At 44.4% G+C, this 16,906-nt stretch overlaps 2 protein-coding genes across 3 annotated transcripts; one reads left to right on the forward strand and one right to left on the reverse strand.

Annotated features, from left to right (window-relative positions):
• Window positions 1-1,716: 1,716 nt before the first annotated feature.
• On the reverse strand, window positions 1,717-7,196 carry LOC125765592 (gamma-aminobutyric acid receptor subunit alpha-6). 2 transcript variants are annotated; one of them, XM_049430909.1, is made up of 9 exons: window positions 6,919-7,196; window positions 6,625-6,718; window positions 4,939-5,091; window positions 4,135-4,862; window positions 3,995-4,062; window positions 3,170-3,922; window positions 2,753-3,089; window positions 2,446-2,678; window positions 1,717-2,265 (listed from the first exon to the last, which is right to left on the reverse strand). In XM_049430909.1, exons 2-8 carry the CDS (start codon window positions 6,675-6,677, stop codon window positions 2,524-2,526), a joined length of 2,247 nt encoding a protein of 748 aa, XP_049286866.1. In that variant the 5' UTR covers window positions 6,678-6,718; window positions 6,919-7,196; the 3' UTR covers window positions 1,717-2,265; window positions 2,446-2,523. The 2 variants fall into 2 exon arrangements, with proteins under 2 accessions (XP_049286866.1, XP_049286876.1); XM_049430919.1 differs by lacking the exon at window positions 6,919-7,196 and having other exon boundaries at window positions 6,625-6,875.
• Window positions 7,197-11,269: 4,073 nt separating this feature from the next.
• On the forward strand, window positions 11,270-16,792 carry LOC125770955 (gamma-aminobutyric acid receptor subunit beta-like). Its single transcript, XM_049441083.1, has 11 exons — window positions 11,270-11,690; window positions 13,053-13,147; window positions 13,244-13,377; window positions 13,569-13,873; window positions 14,116-14,219; window positions 14,302-14,369; window positions 14,446-14,812; window positions 14,877-14,992; window positions 15,274-15,661; window positions 15,735-15,950; window positions 16,057-16,792. The coding sequence occupies exons 4-11, from the start codon at window positions 13,812-13,814 to the stop codon at window positions 16,227-16,229; spliced, it is 1,494 nt and encodes a 497-aa protein (XP_049297040.1). The 5' UTR covers window positions 11,270-11,690; window positions 13,053-13,147; window positions 13,244-13,377; window positions 13,569-13,811; the 3' UTR covers window positions 16,230-16,792.
• The last annotated feature ends 114 nt before the right edge of the window (window positions 16,793-16,906 follow it).

Consider the following 16,906-nt stretch of genomic DNA (forward strand, 5'->3'; position numbering starts at 1 on the left):
CATACTTCCACTTGGCAAAAAGGGTTACAACACGAGTTATGTTTTAAAAAAAGTCATCTCATCGCGAGGTAGGTGACTCATACCATTAAAAAACGCATTAATTATGAAAGATGATAATGATAGAGCATGCTACAGCGTGTCAATATTGTACCAATAGAGCAGGGAAGAGCTGATGAACCCATGCATATTGTTCATCAGAAAGTTTTGCTATACGCAGCATCACCTTTTGCGGCATTTTTTCCGTCGAAAATTTCCGAACAGGAAATGCACTTAACAGTATTTTACGCGTAATTCCTCTTATATTTTCCTTAAATCGGAAAACGCCTGAATGTATGCTATCCCATCGTTTAATGTTCTTTTTTCATGGTCTGCTCTATATTAACTAAACGGTTTCAAGCGGATCAAAAGCATTTTATTGCATAGTTTCTGGCGCATATATAAGCCATAATATGAGGCGAGATATTAATACAGGGGAGTAATGCACTTGCACCCCTTCGGTGTGGTGTTCCAAATAAACAATCCTCTGCACCATTACACATGTGCTGCTTCACGTTTTCCGGTGTCACATCCTTTTTATTATAGCAACCCCTTGCGACGAGTACCTTTCTTCCCTCGCATTTCAGTTTTATGGTGGTGAGATTTTTTTTTTGGTGTTTGTGTGTTTAAAACTCATCGACCGCTAAGTTGCGGCATGAAACATTTCACCACCTGAGAACTGAGTCAAGGTTGTGGCAATCGATTGGCAAACACTATGCTGCGGTAGAACGGTGTCATGCGGATAGCGTTCAAAACTGGCAACTAAAATCGGTTAAGATGTGGGTTTTTTTTCGGATGGCTAACCGTTGGCCTTGCCTGCGAGAGTAATGAGTGATTTGTACCCAGGATACAGATGAACACTTTACCACTGTGATGCGTCCGACAGCTGGACCCATTGGACGATCCCGTGTCCGGTAATGTACGTTTGTCAGTCATGCACACGCCAACTGCACCGACCCGTGGCAATTGTGCGATTGCCGTAGATTAAGGCGAACACATACTACCCGCGGCAAAGCAACTGTGCCAGAACAGCACGTGAACTTTCGCGCGCAAACACCGTCACCCGTTCCGGTACACTGCTGGATTCTAATTCGACAGTTGCTCCGGTTTGCTGAAGATGCTAAAGAATAAACCGGCGAAAGCTGAATGTTAGAATGAGAGCTTGCAATACACCCAAAGCACAACGCTGAGAGTGAATCGAATCAAACCGCGAGCGAAAGGAATGGAGACAGAGAAACAGTTAGAAAAAAAACTAACAAACTTGTCGTTCGCTGCTTCCAAAAACAAAAAAAGCCACTCAAACATTTTTTTTTGTAGTATACTTCATTGCCGTCATTCATTCGGAACAAAATGGGAAAAGCGCGAGATTTACCGCATGGAAGGGAGAAATATCGACCAGCAACAACTTGTTGCTGCTGGTTCTGGCCTTTTGTTTGGGCAGGTGCAAAAGGTACCACAATATTTAGTTACCTAATACCGATGTGCTGTCGACGCAAACACATGCCTCACGGTCACGGCAAATAAGCGTGAAAGTGAAATGAAAGCAGCATTCCGGGCGGAATGGTTGTCGTCCATGCTAAGCCGGGTGCGAAATCGAGCAGTTTTTATCTCGAGTAAACACTAAAAACGCTTAAGGTAAAAAAAAGTAAAGAAGGAAAACAAAAGGAAATGCAACAGTCATTAAGTAGATCTACTGAAACACTCGCCATTTTATTAGTTGTTCTTTTGCAAAAAAAATGTTCTATGTTCAGCCGGGAACACACTTTGTTTCACTATTTTTTCAGAAGTACATATGACGGATTCGGTGACATTTGTGGACATTTATTTTAACTTCACCACTATTCTGTTTCGTTGTTGAAACCGTTTCTGTTTGCTTGCGTAGCAGGAAACCTGTTGTGCTTGGTGACATGATGAGAGACGGACGCTTCATTATAAGTTGACTGCACTATGTTACTATCAATTAACAACTATTCCATCAGTATAAGTGAATTAGGCCAGCTTACCGTCTGGTTTGGTACGTGTAGCCTGAAGGTATGCAATTATATTTGTTACCGAGCAAGAACGAAGGCGTACATAGTTGTAAAAGGATAATTGCATACTTTTAGGCACAAATCCAATACACAATCTAGCGAAAGCCCGAGGGATTGTTATACTATTGCAATTGCATTTCCTATTATCTGGGGCCGGTTGAAACGTATCCTTTACATCCTGTACTTGTAGATTGCAGATCTGTGTTTTAAAAAAAGAAAATAAACATAAATATGCATACATGTACTATGCCATGAAAAGAAATTTCACTAAAATTGTTCTCTAGAAACAGCTACCGATGCTCCTAGTCTTAGTGAAACTCGTACCATCAAATTTTTTGAGCGTGTTTTGAATATTTTCACTCCCATATGTTGAACTTACCCGCATTGGCAACCTTGTCAACAGAACAGCTCATGTTGGAATAATTGTTGATAGTTGAGGATAAAGCTCATTACATCTTTAAACTTCTTTCAATGGAGTCCAGGTGAAGTCAGCTTGATAGGTGTAGTACACCAGCCAGTAGAGAATATTGAAGAAAGTGAACGACATAGGGAAGAGAATTCGAGCCGCTTGATCGATGAGCGAAACACTGTTGACGTGCCGATTGCCGCCTCCTGCAGGTTAAAAATTGGAACCGTTGATTAATAACTTCAAAAGGCAGTTCCACACCGTTCTGCCTCCGACCTACCTCGGGCGGATGCTTCTCGCTGGCGGCGGCGTCGAAACTGATCATCACCCAGGAAGCATAACCACACCTGTTTCCATGTCGGTTCCTTGGGTGGTTCGGTTTGTGTGGTGCGTTCCATCGTCGAGAGATGTGAGGAGGTCGGCTTAAACATGTGGGTCGGATCGTTGTAGATTGGACAGATTAAGGAACTCCGACGGCGGGCAGCAATCAGACGGGGCGATTCGATTGCTGCGGCTGTACTGAGATGTTGCTGCAGTGATGGTAAGTCCCGAATCTCTTCCACACCCTCCATATCTTCCCATTCTTCCTCATCCAGCGGTATCTCACCACTACCGACCTAGACCGGGATAGAAGAATAAGATAATACTTTTTGTCAGTACCAAAGTAGTACACGAAAGAGCAGGACTTTCACACTACCTTGGTGAAATAGTGCACACCGGCAAATTCAAGCAGGGTCGCAATGCAATAGAAGAAGCTCATGAGTAGAAACCAATCCAGAGCGGTAGCGTACCGTACCTTCGGCAAATCGGTGCGCGAGTCAAGACTGATGGTAGACAGTGTCAGCACTGTTGTTATTCCTAGTCCGACACGATCGCTCGTCGCTTCGCGATGGATCCAGAAAGACACCCAGGATAGCACCACGATCAGAATGCACGGCACGTACACCTGTATGAGGAAGTAGCCTGTGTGGCGCTGCAAGTTGAACGACACGTGCAGGACGGAAAATTCACCTTCACGTCTAATGAACGTATAGTTCTTCTGCCCGAAGCTCATCAGATCGAACTGGCTGAGCGTCATGCCCGGTACGAAGTTGACCGAATCTTCATCCTTCCACTGGTATACTAACTGCTGTCGGGAGTACGCATAACTTCCCAACACTAGCGGACATGACTGGCGATCCATCGGAAAGCTTCGCAGCTCCATCAGACAGGAGGCTTTAATTGTAAGCCGCATCGAGTAGAGTATCTCACCGTCCTGACTGAGCCGTAACAGTTTGTTCGGAACCGTGATCGTGTGTACGTGCGAATGCTTGCCGTTGTAGAAGTATGTATCAGGTCTCCAGATGCGCTCCAACATCTTAATACTGAGCGAGAGACTTTTGATTGGACCGCGGAAGCTGAGCCGTTTGTCACGCCAGTACTGTCTGAAGTAGCAGTCCATCGAGTAATCCTGTAGCACATAATATAGTTACAGCTAATTTACAGATAGTAAGGAAAAACTAATTACAGCATAAGTTCTTACCATATCGAGCTCCGAAACAGGACCCATGCTTCGTATGAGGATGTTTGTCTCCACCAAGGTTGGAACACCTGCGGAATATGTTTCTAGACCTGTCAATATACGAAAAACCTTTCCTCTGAATATTCCCTCTCCAAACCTACCTTGTCCGTGCGTTGGCATTTGTGAGTTTTCGTAACGCTTAAGAAGATTCTCCAGTATAATGGTAATGTTCTTGCTCAACATATCATCGACCGCACTACGGCGCTTGAACCGATCACTCTTCTGCCGCTCCGGTACATCATCCGAACCGTTGAATGATCGTGCCTGTCGGTGATAGACAAGCGAACCATCCGGACGCACAGCTTCATCGGAAGAATCTTCATTCGACTGCTGACTTTTATCACTGTCACCGTCCATCTCCGACACTGGATCCAGTCGGTGTCCGTGACGTTCACCGGTGTCCCCACGCAGCCGTACAGGGTCGGTGTAGATGTAGTATCGGTTGGACTTGTAGCTATGGTATGTATCCGATGGTAACGAACGGTACGTGTATTGCGAGCGTCGCTCTTCTTGCGCGTGATGTTGGGTAGCGAACGCCCCCAGCTCAACAGGACGTGATTTCGGTCGCTGTCCACTAGCACCGTTCGGTTGTACACCTGCAATCGTGGCAAAATGTCTCAGCTTGTGTAGCTCGACGGATAGTCTGCGCTGGTCGGAATTGGTAAGCCTCCTTGAAGATGTCCCATCGCCGAGAGCTACAAAGGAGGGAGCTAGCAGCAATACATCTTGCGCTTGGGATGTGTTGCGTTGAGTGTTTGGAACTAAACCGGCTGGTGCTGGACGAGAATTATTGTGTCCAGCGGCTGGTGTGTACTTCAATATTTCTAGACTATCGTAATGGATAGAATGGAAAAAGGATGATTAGGAGTTTGTAAAATAGTGTAGTGAGTCGACAATTACTATACCTTGGAACGATGTAGAAGAACTTATACTTTTTGCCGTAAACATTTCCCTCCCCGTTGATGGAGGAGTTGTTGGAGCCGCCCAATAGCCGCTTTTCAAGTGTTCCAAGAGGATTCAATACGCTGGCCAAGGCATCCGATGACAAACCAGTCAATCTATTAAGGATATTGGAGTTATTCTTGACAGCTACCAAAAATAGCACGTCGTCGAAATATACTTCATATCGTAAAAATCGATTCCCGTGGAGTTGATTACGAGGACCTTTAATGATCTTCAGCGATATCGTTGTCCTATCTATTGGTAATGAATCATGTTTTCATGCGACCTCATTTCGGATCTCTATCACTACCACCACAGTTAGCGTGGTTGGTGTGCTCCCAAACTGGAACATCCTGATAACTTCAGATGTCTGAATGCTCATGTACCGCTCGGGCGTAGACATGCTTAAATTTCTTACGCAATCCCACTTACTTGAAGGACATGTCCTGTCCTCTCCTCACACGCTGCGAGTACCGAACAGCTTCCGTTTTGCCGAGCGGGTTCACAACAGCAATACCCTTGTCTGTATGTTTCCCTGCATCCATGCCCGTGATACCAACACCGGATACTGTGGTCCTTTTCTTCCTCACTTCCTATTCCGGGGTCAGCCTAGGGCAACGCTTCAGTGACAAGGCAGATGAAGTACGGACGAACCGAAAAGAAGGAACTAGATGGGCTAGCTGGGTTTGGGTAGAAATTGTGTGCATTCGGGCGCGCGTTTCGCTTTTGGGGGTGCAAATGCACTAATTGCCGTCTCAACTGCACCACTCGACCGAACCACTTAAATGTAATTAGACCAGTTAAACCGTTAAAGCCGAGAATGCTTGAGCGTCTCACTCACACTTCATCACGCGTTTGAGAAGGAGATGCAAAAAGAAAAAAGCGGCATTAAAGTGGACAAAACCCCACATCCCGGTGGAGGTGTTTTGCAGGAATGGGGCGCATGCTAATGGACGGATGCAAGGCTAAATAATGGGCAGAAAGGGCACAAGGCAAAATGCAAGTGCCCGAGAATGGAAAAAAGTAAAACCGAAGAAGAATAAACGAGATGCTGGAGGGAATTAAATAGAGAAAGCACAGAAGTTTCTGTGTGTGTGTGGGTGGGTGTTAAGATGCATGGATAAAAGGGGAAGGAACAAAAAAAAACTAACTTAAAATCGATATAAAGCCTACGCTATTGGGCAGTGTGGCAAATGTCCTAACGGGCTCCTGTCAAGGTGGACAAGGGTAACTACAATGACGGATGTGAGTACATCAATTACATGATGGTTTCGGCGAGAGTGTGGCATCGTGTACTGCAATTGCGGACCAAATTTTACCCTTTCCCCACACCCTTTTTCAGCCTCCCTCTCTCCCTCTCCCTACCCACCTACTCCCCATTCACCACCGACAGTGGTTTTGTGGCAAAGTCAATGGGGACAATTATAGTATAAATGCTTCATGAAGTCAGTTCAAGCGTTGGCCTGCTAAGCGCCTGTAAACTATGCAATTACACAGAGTACTTAGCGTTTCGACTATTATCATTCGTACTTTGACAGTTTGAAGCCGATTGTTTACTACCAGCTGGTGTGTAATAGCGTTAGTAGCAGTGCAACAAAACCGAAAACACCATCAATTAATAATCGAAATAATTATCGTTATGTACTTACGCGAACAGTAGTACGGGGAGGACAGTGTGCAGTAGTCGGGCTGTGTACGCCATGTTGCAAATCGGCACCAGCGGGAACTATACGGTCTTGGTATCTGGATACGATAGAAAAGATTCATTGGAACACACTAAAAATTAACACATTTGTATTTTAAACCGTACATATGAAGCTCGCTGTCTTCAGATATGACATTGTTGCAATGTCATCCTTTGGAAGTTGATTGATGGAAGATAGGTTTTCGATCGTCTGGGTGCTTGGACCTTACTACTGTAATGGTTACACGATCTCACTAACCTTAATGGTAGAAATATTTCGGTATCTGTCGCTCGATGATGTAGCACACTGACCACAGGTGAGATGACACAGATCACGTCTTCGGTGAGATCTTCCGATACAGTGGCAGCACTAGCTAAATTGTAACCATTCCTGAACAACGGCACACACGCAACTCGATCACCAGCCGTGCGTCCCAGGACAATCGGAAGCTGAATGCAGATTCATGCAAATCTAACCTTTTACGACCACAGGACCACAGCTGGAAGAACACGTGCGTTCTCGGCGGACCAATTTCCAACTGTGTGCACCGCCTGTCAGCACCGTGGCGTACCGTTTTGGGGACCACCGGTATCCATCTCGCTCACTCGCGATCAATCCGTTTCGTTCACCCACCGCGTGTTGGGCGCGTGTGTATGTGTGGTCTTCGTCTTATTGGGGAAGGAATTTCTTCCTAGCCCTGCTGATGGGGCGGGTATGGTTTGTGATCTATTTCTCTTGTCAGCAGAGTTTACTTCAATAGCCGTCACGAAACCAACAGCATCACGCCGACTCTTTCACACACGGGCCGAATTTTTTTTCTTCTTCCAGTTGTTTCTTGCTCACCCAGGATAAGAGCGTTTGCTGGTGCTTTTTGTTATATGCTACCGCTTTCGCAAGCAGTTACATTGCTTTTACTTCGGTCCGGCAACATCCTGGGCAAGGGGTTTCCACAGGGTTCCGCCTGCTAGCTTCAATCTTCTAGTGGGAGTGCTCCTTACTTGCTTGCTCGTATGTCTTGCCTTAGACTTTTCTTCAGCCATACCCCGCAACGGTAGCCCTACCGTCTCTACGATGGAGACAACATCGTGGGCTGGGAAAGGAAGAAACGTACACACAAACATGTCATTCCGCTTTGCGATGCATAATGGTGAAGCGCAACATAATAACGTTTACGAACCGTTTGAACGAGTAAACCACAAGAGACTTCATCCCTTTCGTCACACACTTACCTACACAGCTGCACAAACACAAACACAACGATACATTAAATCATTTTTCCAACCAAAAGTCCTAAACGGTAGCGAAAAAAAGCAAAAATGTGATGAAAATGATTTCGAAATTTCCATCTCCTTTCGTGTGTTTCGGAATGGCAAAATGAAGTAATGTCAAATGGTATACAGCCCGACCGGAGATGATTGGAATTCAAAAATTTAGTCAGCGAAAAATGCACACTCCGCTCAATGCCACCTACTCGCTACAATACCGGCTGCGGTAGTGCAGCTACCACCAGGTAAGGGTTTAACGCAAAAGCGGGGTAAAGAATTGGGCCAAGCGCATTATGCATCGCTGCAATCAAATGGATGCAAATTCGTCGCAAAACGGTGCGTACCGGACAGGGAGGGGTGGAGAATGGTAGACAACGGCAGGTCCACCCCAGGTATGTTCATTAGCGATCGTACTAGAGCGTGAAACAGGATTGTTGAAGGAATTGATTTGGACGATACACGCTTGACTTGAGGCATTCTTGTACCGACTACTCGATTGTATGGCAAACAATGCATCCGGGAATGCATACAAGCCATACAAAACGTGTCATTAGTTCATGCATTTTGACGATTAAATCATACAGATTGTACCCGGTCGTACATTAATGCGGCTAGCTATGAAATGTGTGCATTTTATGTTTCATTTCCATTCATTTGTAACACTAAACAACAACACACCAGACAATGCAAATCTATAAAAGCGTTATTAAGCACTTTCAAATCAAATTGCATACATTTAGGCGCATGTTTGTATTGTGGTAAGTTTTTACAATATACCAATGTATATTTTTTTTTATAAATCGTATATATTATGCATGCAGAAAGAGGTTGCACTTGAAGAAGTTATTTTTGCTGTTGATGATTGTGAATTGTGCGTATTATGATAGTATTGCATACATTCAGGCGCTCACATTCTAGACAAAAACCAATGTTGCGGTTTCAAAGCAAAAATAATGTGCTTTTTTTTCTTTATATTCTACTGCACAAGCAACAGGGTTTTATACGTTTTATTAGTATATTTTTCTTTATGTACACAGCGCCCGAAACTATGCAGTGAGTAATAGTAAATTTCAAGAAGTTTTGCAAATGCGTGCAGCCACACGTTCAACAGCAATGGACGATTGTTTCCTTGCAATAATGTCTTGGAAACGCCCCCTGGTAAAGATTCTAAGCAAATCTTTTGGTTTTAGTTAAAAAAGAAGAAAAGTATTCCATCTTATGGATGCTGCGGATCCATTAGGCGATTAAAGTGGGATGTATTCAAACGGGAACCTATATCCTGCGTCTTTTCCCACCACGTTTTCGAAACAATGTAATCGTGTTTACGATTGACCATTGTGGTTGGTGGTCGCATTGTAGGATCCTCTGTCCGTAATCTAGCTCGCAAATCCGTTACCCATCTCGCACCCAGTTACAATATCCACTACGCTTCGCTTATTGTAGTGTGGAGCTGTTACAAACGGTTACGGTTTGTGTGTCCCAGTTCAACAACTTAACGCCTAAATGTATACGTGACGAAGCCGCACAAGATTCTGGTACCGATTCCCTTGCTCGGCTGCCTTTTGCGTCTAACCTGCGCTTACAGAGCGTTTGGATAATTGCAACGTAAAGTAGCGGCATAGGTTGCATTCTTTGCCGTGCTGAAAGATTCTTTTGGCTTAACAAAAATGCCAACGAACGAAAGCATGTCGAGGTGTGTATGGTCTTGCCATACGACAGAAACATCGCGGACGGTGTAACGGTGGAGCATTAAACAGCGTGCACCTTTTGTTTTGGGGGGTGAAATACGCCCGTACTTTGCAAACCGCACGGTATGTGTGTCTGTGTCCGTGCCGTAGATCAAAGGGAAACGTTGGAAGCGTTCGTGATATGCATATGGCACTGAGGCATAATCGTCAAAAGAGCTCACGGTAAACAGGGGTAGGAGGGAGAATGAAATGGGGTCAGTTGAATGGTAAAACAGTGGTAAAATAATTTCATCGAGCAGAATCTGATACGCGTTTAAAAACTTTCGACGTAACAAAACGTAACGAGAAGCTAAGCTAGTGTGGCTGAATGTTGTTAGTATATTGGAAACAAACAAAAAAACACTAAAGCTACTAACATCTTCAACATCAACAGCGATGCCTGTCAATATAAACAATATTTCACTCCAATGACGAATGAACCAGCAGGGCAGGGCCACATCTGGAACACTAAAGAAAAAAAGCTGTAAAACACGAAGAAAGTGGGAAACCGATGAATAATTAATTTTAAAATAACGAGAGAACGATCCCATAACAATAAGCAATGACTAAGCACAGTTCTCTTTCTTTTTTTCTCTCTTTCTCTTTCTCTCATCTTCTTTTCATGTATATTTGTCGTTTTAGAAAGAATATACAAGACAGCAAAAAAAAACAATTGCAAAAACAAAGGAAAGCAATAAAACGTGCCGACAGTCGTGACGAGGCTCAGCAAATACTGTGCGGCGCTCGTATTTAGAGCCTTATCAATCGATGGAGTTGACGGTACGATTGTTACCCTTTCCGCGTAAGGGTGTGCAAGGTGATGGATGAAAGTACACAACCGTTTAAACCATGCAAACAAAGCTGTTTTCTGCGATTTTGGGTGATAAAAAGAATGTATGTACGAGTGCGCCGGGATGTAGGCAATCGGAGGGCATTTATTGACTTTAAACTAATTTTAGCGATTGGATTTGAATTTTTATAGCAAAACAAAAATTTTTTTTTTGAATGTAAGAAAACCTTTTCCCTTTCCGAATGATTGTGCGATATTTTTTTTTAAATATCACACATAGCACGAATAAGAGCAGGAAGGCTTGCACACCTTAAGCAAATTATTATCCTTCCAGTGGGCAAGCACATCCTCCGCCTAAGGCGCGTTTACAATACCAGCAACAACAAACATACAAAATCGGCCTGCCCGAAGCACAAAGCACTGTTTTTCCGCCTGTCAGTACGTCTAATCGGAAAACTGGGAGCTCTCGCATAAATTGTGGCGCATGCGAGAACGGTACGAGCATATGCTGCGTTTCGTATCGGTAACGGCCGCGACAGCATACCGGTGTTACGCGATGTTTCTCCAACGCCCAGCGTGTAAGGTGCCCGACTGTATCCTGTCATCTAACGGTCTATCTTCTCGATGCTCGTACTCTCCGACTGAAATTCTCCACGCGGATGAGATCTCTCTAGCGCCTGGCATCTCTCACACTGGCCACCGAAGGAAAGTAAAACCCCAACAGAAAGGGGGGCAGGGGGGCAAGAAGGGGGATGGGGAGGGGGAGATGAAAGGCAAAGTGACAGGAGAATAGAACGGATACGACCCTTCATCCAGCTGGTCCACCGGGAGCAAGCGATGGTGCAAGTCGAAGGAAATGGGTCCTTTTTTATTCTTCTCCCGCTCAGACATCTCGGGACGTGGTTCGTTCCAAACCTGCTGAGCAGTCCTTGCCGTTTCGTATACTATATCTCTTGTTGAGTGTTTGCTGCTGCTGTTGTTGTTCCGTTCGTCGGTTGCTGTAATCTCAACTTCCTCCCATTCATCAGTGGCGTGTAGGAAACCCAAAACTAGAACTCAGATACTGTTTCGCGTTATCACACGAGTGATGTGCAGTCGCACGGCGGATGCTGATCGCGCACGGAAAATGTGCTCTGCTCTGTTGTGCCCCTAGTGTTCATTAGTGGTAACCTGCCTGCCGAGTGTCCTGTAGCTGTAAGGCGACAACACCACCACACGACTCCGCGACGAGTGGACTGTTCCTGCCAGGTGTTTATACGAGATTGTTTCATTATCAGCAACCGGAAGGCCTAATGTTCGGTTGGGCGACTTCGTTTTGCCATTAGCTTCATCCTCAAGTTTGCCTATTTGAGCGTCCAACAACTGCCGGGATGCAACTGATTAGTGCCAAAGCCAGCGTTCTTGCTAGTCAATGTTGTGTTCGCCTTATACACCACAGTACGTGGATCTTCTGCATTTCTGCAGTAGCACTAGGAACGATGCCTTTGTCCCATGGGTGATGGGTGTTTATGTTGACGCGCGCGCACGTTTGTGTGCCTGTACGCGCGCGTGTGTGTGTGAATGTGTTGATGTGAATTTAAGGTGCTAGAAGTTCCCTTTATATCTTCACAGCTTCACGTCTCCCAGCACAGCGCATCAAACCATCATCAGCGCTTGGAGATGGAAGCTTCAGGACACAAGCGATACACCGTATTAGCGCCCATCAGTGTTAATTGGGCGAGCATGTTTACATAATCCTTTACTGTGATTCAATTATGTAATGCATCAATCAACCCCAACAACCAATTCATTACAGCGCACCCACACACACACACACACGTGCTTCCCGCTCCCGGACGCATTCCCAGCGTTCGTTCAAAATACGATTTATTGTGTTATCCTTTTTTCTTCCCTACTACGAGGATTTCTGGAATTCCATGATGCTGTCGCAGCTGCGAAGTGAATTGGCAAGCAATCATTCACAAATGAAGTGCTCGTCGGATTTTCGATAAATAAAATAATCCCTTGGCTTGGCTCCATCGAAGCATCGTCCTTACTTTGAAGGTCTGCCGTGCGAAGTGTATGGGCGCGCTCGTATCCGTGTGTGTTCCATTTCCTTTGTGTGAAAGTCACGTCCGTGGTGGTTCTTTATGTCGTTGCCTGAATCAATCTCGCATATTCAAACGGGCGCCTTCAGGGTGAGGATTGATGAGGTTCAAAGTATTGGAAGTAAATCTCGACTAGCTTAGCGGCGAAAGGTTCCTTTAGAGGTCACGGTAATGAACGGTGCTGGAAGCTAGTAACGTGCTCAAAACCACCTTTTCACTCTGCTATCAATCGTTTTGTGTTTATTATCCAACGCGTTACGGAATATTAATTGCTAGTTATATTAAACTGTTATGTAGAAGAACAATCCGAACCTGTTGATGGAGTATTCTTATGGCGAACGAAGTTATCATATACATACTCATCATTCGTTAATTTGTTGCATGCTTTTGTTTGATTTCAAAAAGTTATTTTTTGTACGTTTGTAAAATACATTGCATACCTTCAGGCGAACTGTTAATTGAATCGTACGAAATACTACCTAATTACAAGTTGTCTACATTCTTTTCCATTCTTTCGTTATAGCATCTGAACACCTGAAGTAATTTTTCTTCAGACGAACCACATCATTTTACTGATTGTGCTCGTAGACCTGCTGGTAACAAGCAATGCACTAACGTGTAAGTGTCCGTTCATTCGCTCATCATCATGGTACATCGATCATACCTGCGGGAACTAATCGCATCAGCATTATATATCCGTGTCTTGTTTCACAGTCCACTGCATCAACCGTACCCCGTGTCCGGCCCGCGTGCGTGTACTGGTAGGGGAGTAGATGACAAAGATGCAGCTGTTTGTAGAGCTCTAGCACGATCTCGCCTATGCCAGCAAACACGCGCCAATAGAGAAGGTTATTATTCCCCATTAGCAATAAGCTCGCATGTGGAAGAAAAATTGGATACTTTCAACCCGAAGCGATTCTTTTGTACGCCCGAATGTAGGCAATCGGTATATCAAATTCAGTTTATTATGATTTGATTTAAATTATACACCTTGTTTGTTACTCTTATTAATCATTTACCCATTTTCTCTCCGAAACAGGTGTGTGTGTGCTCGCGTGCTTGTATGTGTGTGTGTGAGTGTATGAGAGGCAGTATTCATTTAGTGGTAAGCGGTTTTTAACGATCATAGCGATACAACGGTTTGTTCACACGCACGCACGCCTAACTGCTTGGAATTTGGCAGCCCTTCGGTGACGCAACCAAACGCTATTACCACGCGCTTAGCCGAGCCAAGTTAGCAGCAATACGGGAAGCGTTAGGCACCGTCAACCAACTATCAAACATGTGGCAAATTCTGATATTCTGCTTTTTAAACTCAGTACAAAATAATAATGCATTACGAGGGTGAGTAAAAGCTACAATTCGGTGCAACAAAAAAAAAACAAAACACTGTTGTCATGCAAATTGCATACCTTCTTGCTTTGGTAGATATCAGAAATTGTAGTATGCCGATAAACTCCTGAATGTATGTAATTTGTGCTAAAAATAAATCTTGCTTATCAATATGTAAACAATTTTAAGCTCTTGTCGTCAGCAAATTGTACTATTTAGTTTTGTAGACAAAAGACTATCTTATCTCATTGCAGCGTACACCAGAAGTCGATGGCGGCAGGCCGTCTGGAGAATGTAACACAGACAATATCACGTATACTGGAGGGCTATGACATTCGGCTAAGACCAAATTTTGGAGGTGTGTACGCTTGGGTGGAGTACTGCTAATTGCAGATAAAAAAAATGAATAACAACAATAAAACCATTTCCATACCCAACAGGAGAACCATTGCACGTGGGCATGGACCTTACGATAGCGAGCTTCGATGCAATCTCGGAAGTGAATATGGTAAGTTTAGGGGTTGTCATCTTTCAACACGCACTTGTTAAGCTCATCTCATCTCACTGTATCCATGAACCGACAGGATTACACTATCACTATGTACCTAAACCAATACTGGAAGGATGAACGGCTCGCGTTTAACGCATTCGCCCTCTGGGGAGACAATCAGAAGGATCAAACGGGAGAAATCATGATAGACGACGACGGTGCAAACGATGTGATTACGCTTTCGGGTGACTTTGCCGAAAAGATATGGGTACCGGATACGTTCTTCGCCAACGATAAGAACAGCTTCCTGCACGATGTGACCGAGCGCAACAAGCTCGTCCGGTTAGCCGGTGACGGTGCGGTGACGTACGGGATGCGCTTCACCACCACGCTCGCCTGCATGATGGATTTGCACTACTATCCGCTCGATTCGCAAAACTGCACGGTGGAAATTGAAAGCTGTAAGCTGTGCAGGATGGTCAAAACAATTGCGTGTAGCTTAACGCTTCCCTTTTCTTCCACCAGATGGCTATACCGTTTCGGATGTGGTAATGTACTGGCGGTCTACACCTATTCGGGGTGTGGAGGAAGCAGAGCTACCACAGTTCACTATTATCGGTTATGAGACGAACGATCGAAAGGTAGGAAGCGTATCGTAATGGGCATAAGTATTACTATTCGGGATATGGTTTCAGTTCTTAACCTAAAAGTACCTGAAAGTATGCAATCATCTACATATTTTCCGTATTGAGTATAAAGTTATTCTTTTATTGAAAATATACTACATATTTTGCATACCTTTAGGCGTACACACGTTATAATGCGCCGTCATTTATGCAACAAACATGAACAAGGGTCGTGTATCAACACATTTACGCATAAAATGCTTATTTAATTAAGTTTGTATGTTTATGTCCGGCAGGAAAAACTAGCAACAGGCGTCTACCAACGGTTGTCACTGTCCTTCAAGTTGCAACGCAACATCGGCTACTTCGTGTTCCAGACGTATCTGCCAAGCATACTGATCGTGATGCTATCTTGGGTGTCCTTCTGGATCAATCATGAGGCCACCTCGGCTCGCGTTGCGCTCGGCATCACAACCGTGCTAACGATGACAACCATCAGCACGGGCGTACGCAGTTCTTTGCCACGCATCTCCTATGTTAAGGCGATCGACATCTATCTGGTGATGTGCTTCGTGTTCGTGTTTGCCGCGCTGCTAGAGTACGCTGCCGTCAATTACACGTATTGGGGTGCCCGGGCCAAGAAGAAGTGCAAAAAGAACAAGGAAGCCGAGCGGAAGGTGTTCGGTAAGTTGCCGGATGATCTATTTCTTTGAAGATGTTTTTTTGATCACTATTTTCGGGATATGTGGGAATACAGGTAAGGCAGAAAAGACCTCAACCTGCTCCGCGGACGATATTATTGAGCTGCAGGACATCCGCATGAGCCCAATAGCGTCGCTACGTAATCGGCACTACTCGAACACGATCACCACGACCGACAGTGTTGATTCGACCAAGTTTCCGCCAAGCTTCCGCATCGCCAGATCGTATGGTTCGAGCACACGCAGTGGTCTCCGGTATCGCAGCTCGAGAGGTATCTTTCAATCCAAATCTGATAAAAAGCTGTCTAGCGCTATTCCGTTGGTAATATTGAAGCTATCTTTATTTCTTTCGATCTATGTATGGTATTTATTCTACAGGTCAGGGAAGGCCAAAGATGTTGCATGCGATCAAGCGAGGAGCCTCCGTTATCAAAGCGTCCATACCGAAGATTAAGGATGTGAACGTGATCGATAAGTACTCGCGGGTCATCTTTCCCGTGAGCTTTGCTGCCTTTAACGCCGGCTACTGGATATTCTACGTGCTCGAGTGACCCACAGTCAACTAAGAGCGCAGCAAGCATTTACTAGCAGTCGTAGTAGATCACGCTCTGTAGAAACACATCTCCCGTACGGTCCAGAAATGTCCCATCTTACACCCACAATGCTGAAGGAAAACGAAATTACCCTGTGAGGAAAGAAAGAAAGAGAGTGGGAGAGGAAGCAAGTGATTACACTATGCAAGGCAAAGCTAAAACAGCAGACAGATATGAGTTCCCCAGTCTTGTTTCTGCCCGCCCCAATTCTCTTCCCACTGCATCTGTTCGATTGACAGCTCAAAACAAACTATTCGAAATGCAGCGCTAAAGAAGCGAAAGAACAGCAACAGAAGCATTTCACAGTTAATAAGGTGAAGAAAAAAAAATTGTAGATGAAATCATTATACGAAAGAGAGAACAAAAAACAACACGGTTTAGGCATAATTAAGGCTTCACGAATTTGTAAAAATTAATCAAAGATAATCAAAGATGCAGTAATATTATTTTTCCAAAAACTCACAAACACACAAAAGTAAAGATTACTACATTAAAGAAATCAAAACAACCATCATACATAAGTGCGTTTATTTATTTTTTTTTCATTTTATGATTAAGAGCAGCATATACTAGTGATAAAACAAATCGACTGTAACGCTTAACACAACTTTGATTTGTGAATTGCATACATTTTG

This window comes from Anopheles funestus, chromosome X (genome assembly GCF_943734845.2).
Source record: "Anopheles funestus chromosome X, idAnoFuneDA-416_04, whole genome shotgun sequence".
In the NCBI taxonomy this organism is placed as follows: Eukaryota; Metazoa; Arthropoda; class Insecta; order Diptera; family Culicidae; genus Anopheles; species Anopheles funestus.

Coding starts and splice junctions, on each gene's coding strand:
- LOC125770955 (XM_049441083.1), top strand. CDS start 13,812: ATGTGGCAAATTCTGATATTCTGCTTTTTAAACTCAGTACAAAATAAT. Junction 14,370..14,445: donor CAATCTCGGAAGTGAATATG/GTAAGTTTAGGG, acceptor ATGAACCGACAG/GATTACACTATCACTATGTA. Junction 15,951..16,056: donor CCGGTATCGCAGCTCGAGAG/GTATCTTTCAAT, acceptor TTTATTCTACAG/GTCAGGGAAGGCCAAAGATG.
- LOC125765592 (XM_049430909.1), bottom strand. CDS start 6,677: ATGGCGTACACAGCCCGACTACTGCACACTGTCCTCCCCGTACTACTG. Junction 4,863..4,938: donor TTCTTCTACATCGTTCCAAG/GTATAGTAATTG, acceptor CCATTACGATAG/TCTAGAAATATTGAAGTACA. Junction 3,090..3,169: donor GTGTGCACTATTTCACCAAG/GTAGTGTGAAAG, acceptor ATCCCGGTCTAG/GTCGGTAGTGGTGAGATACC.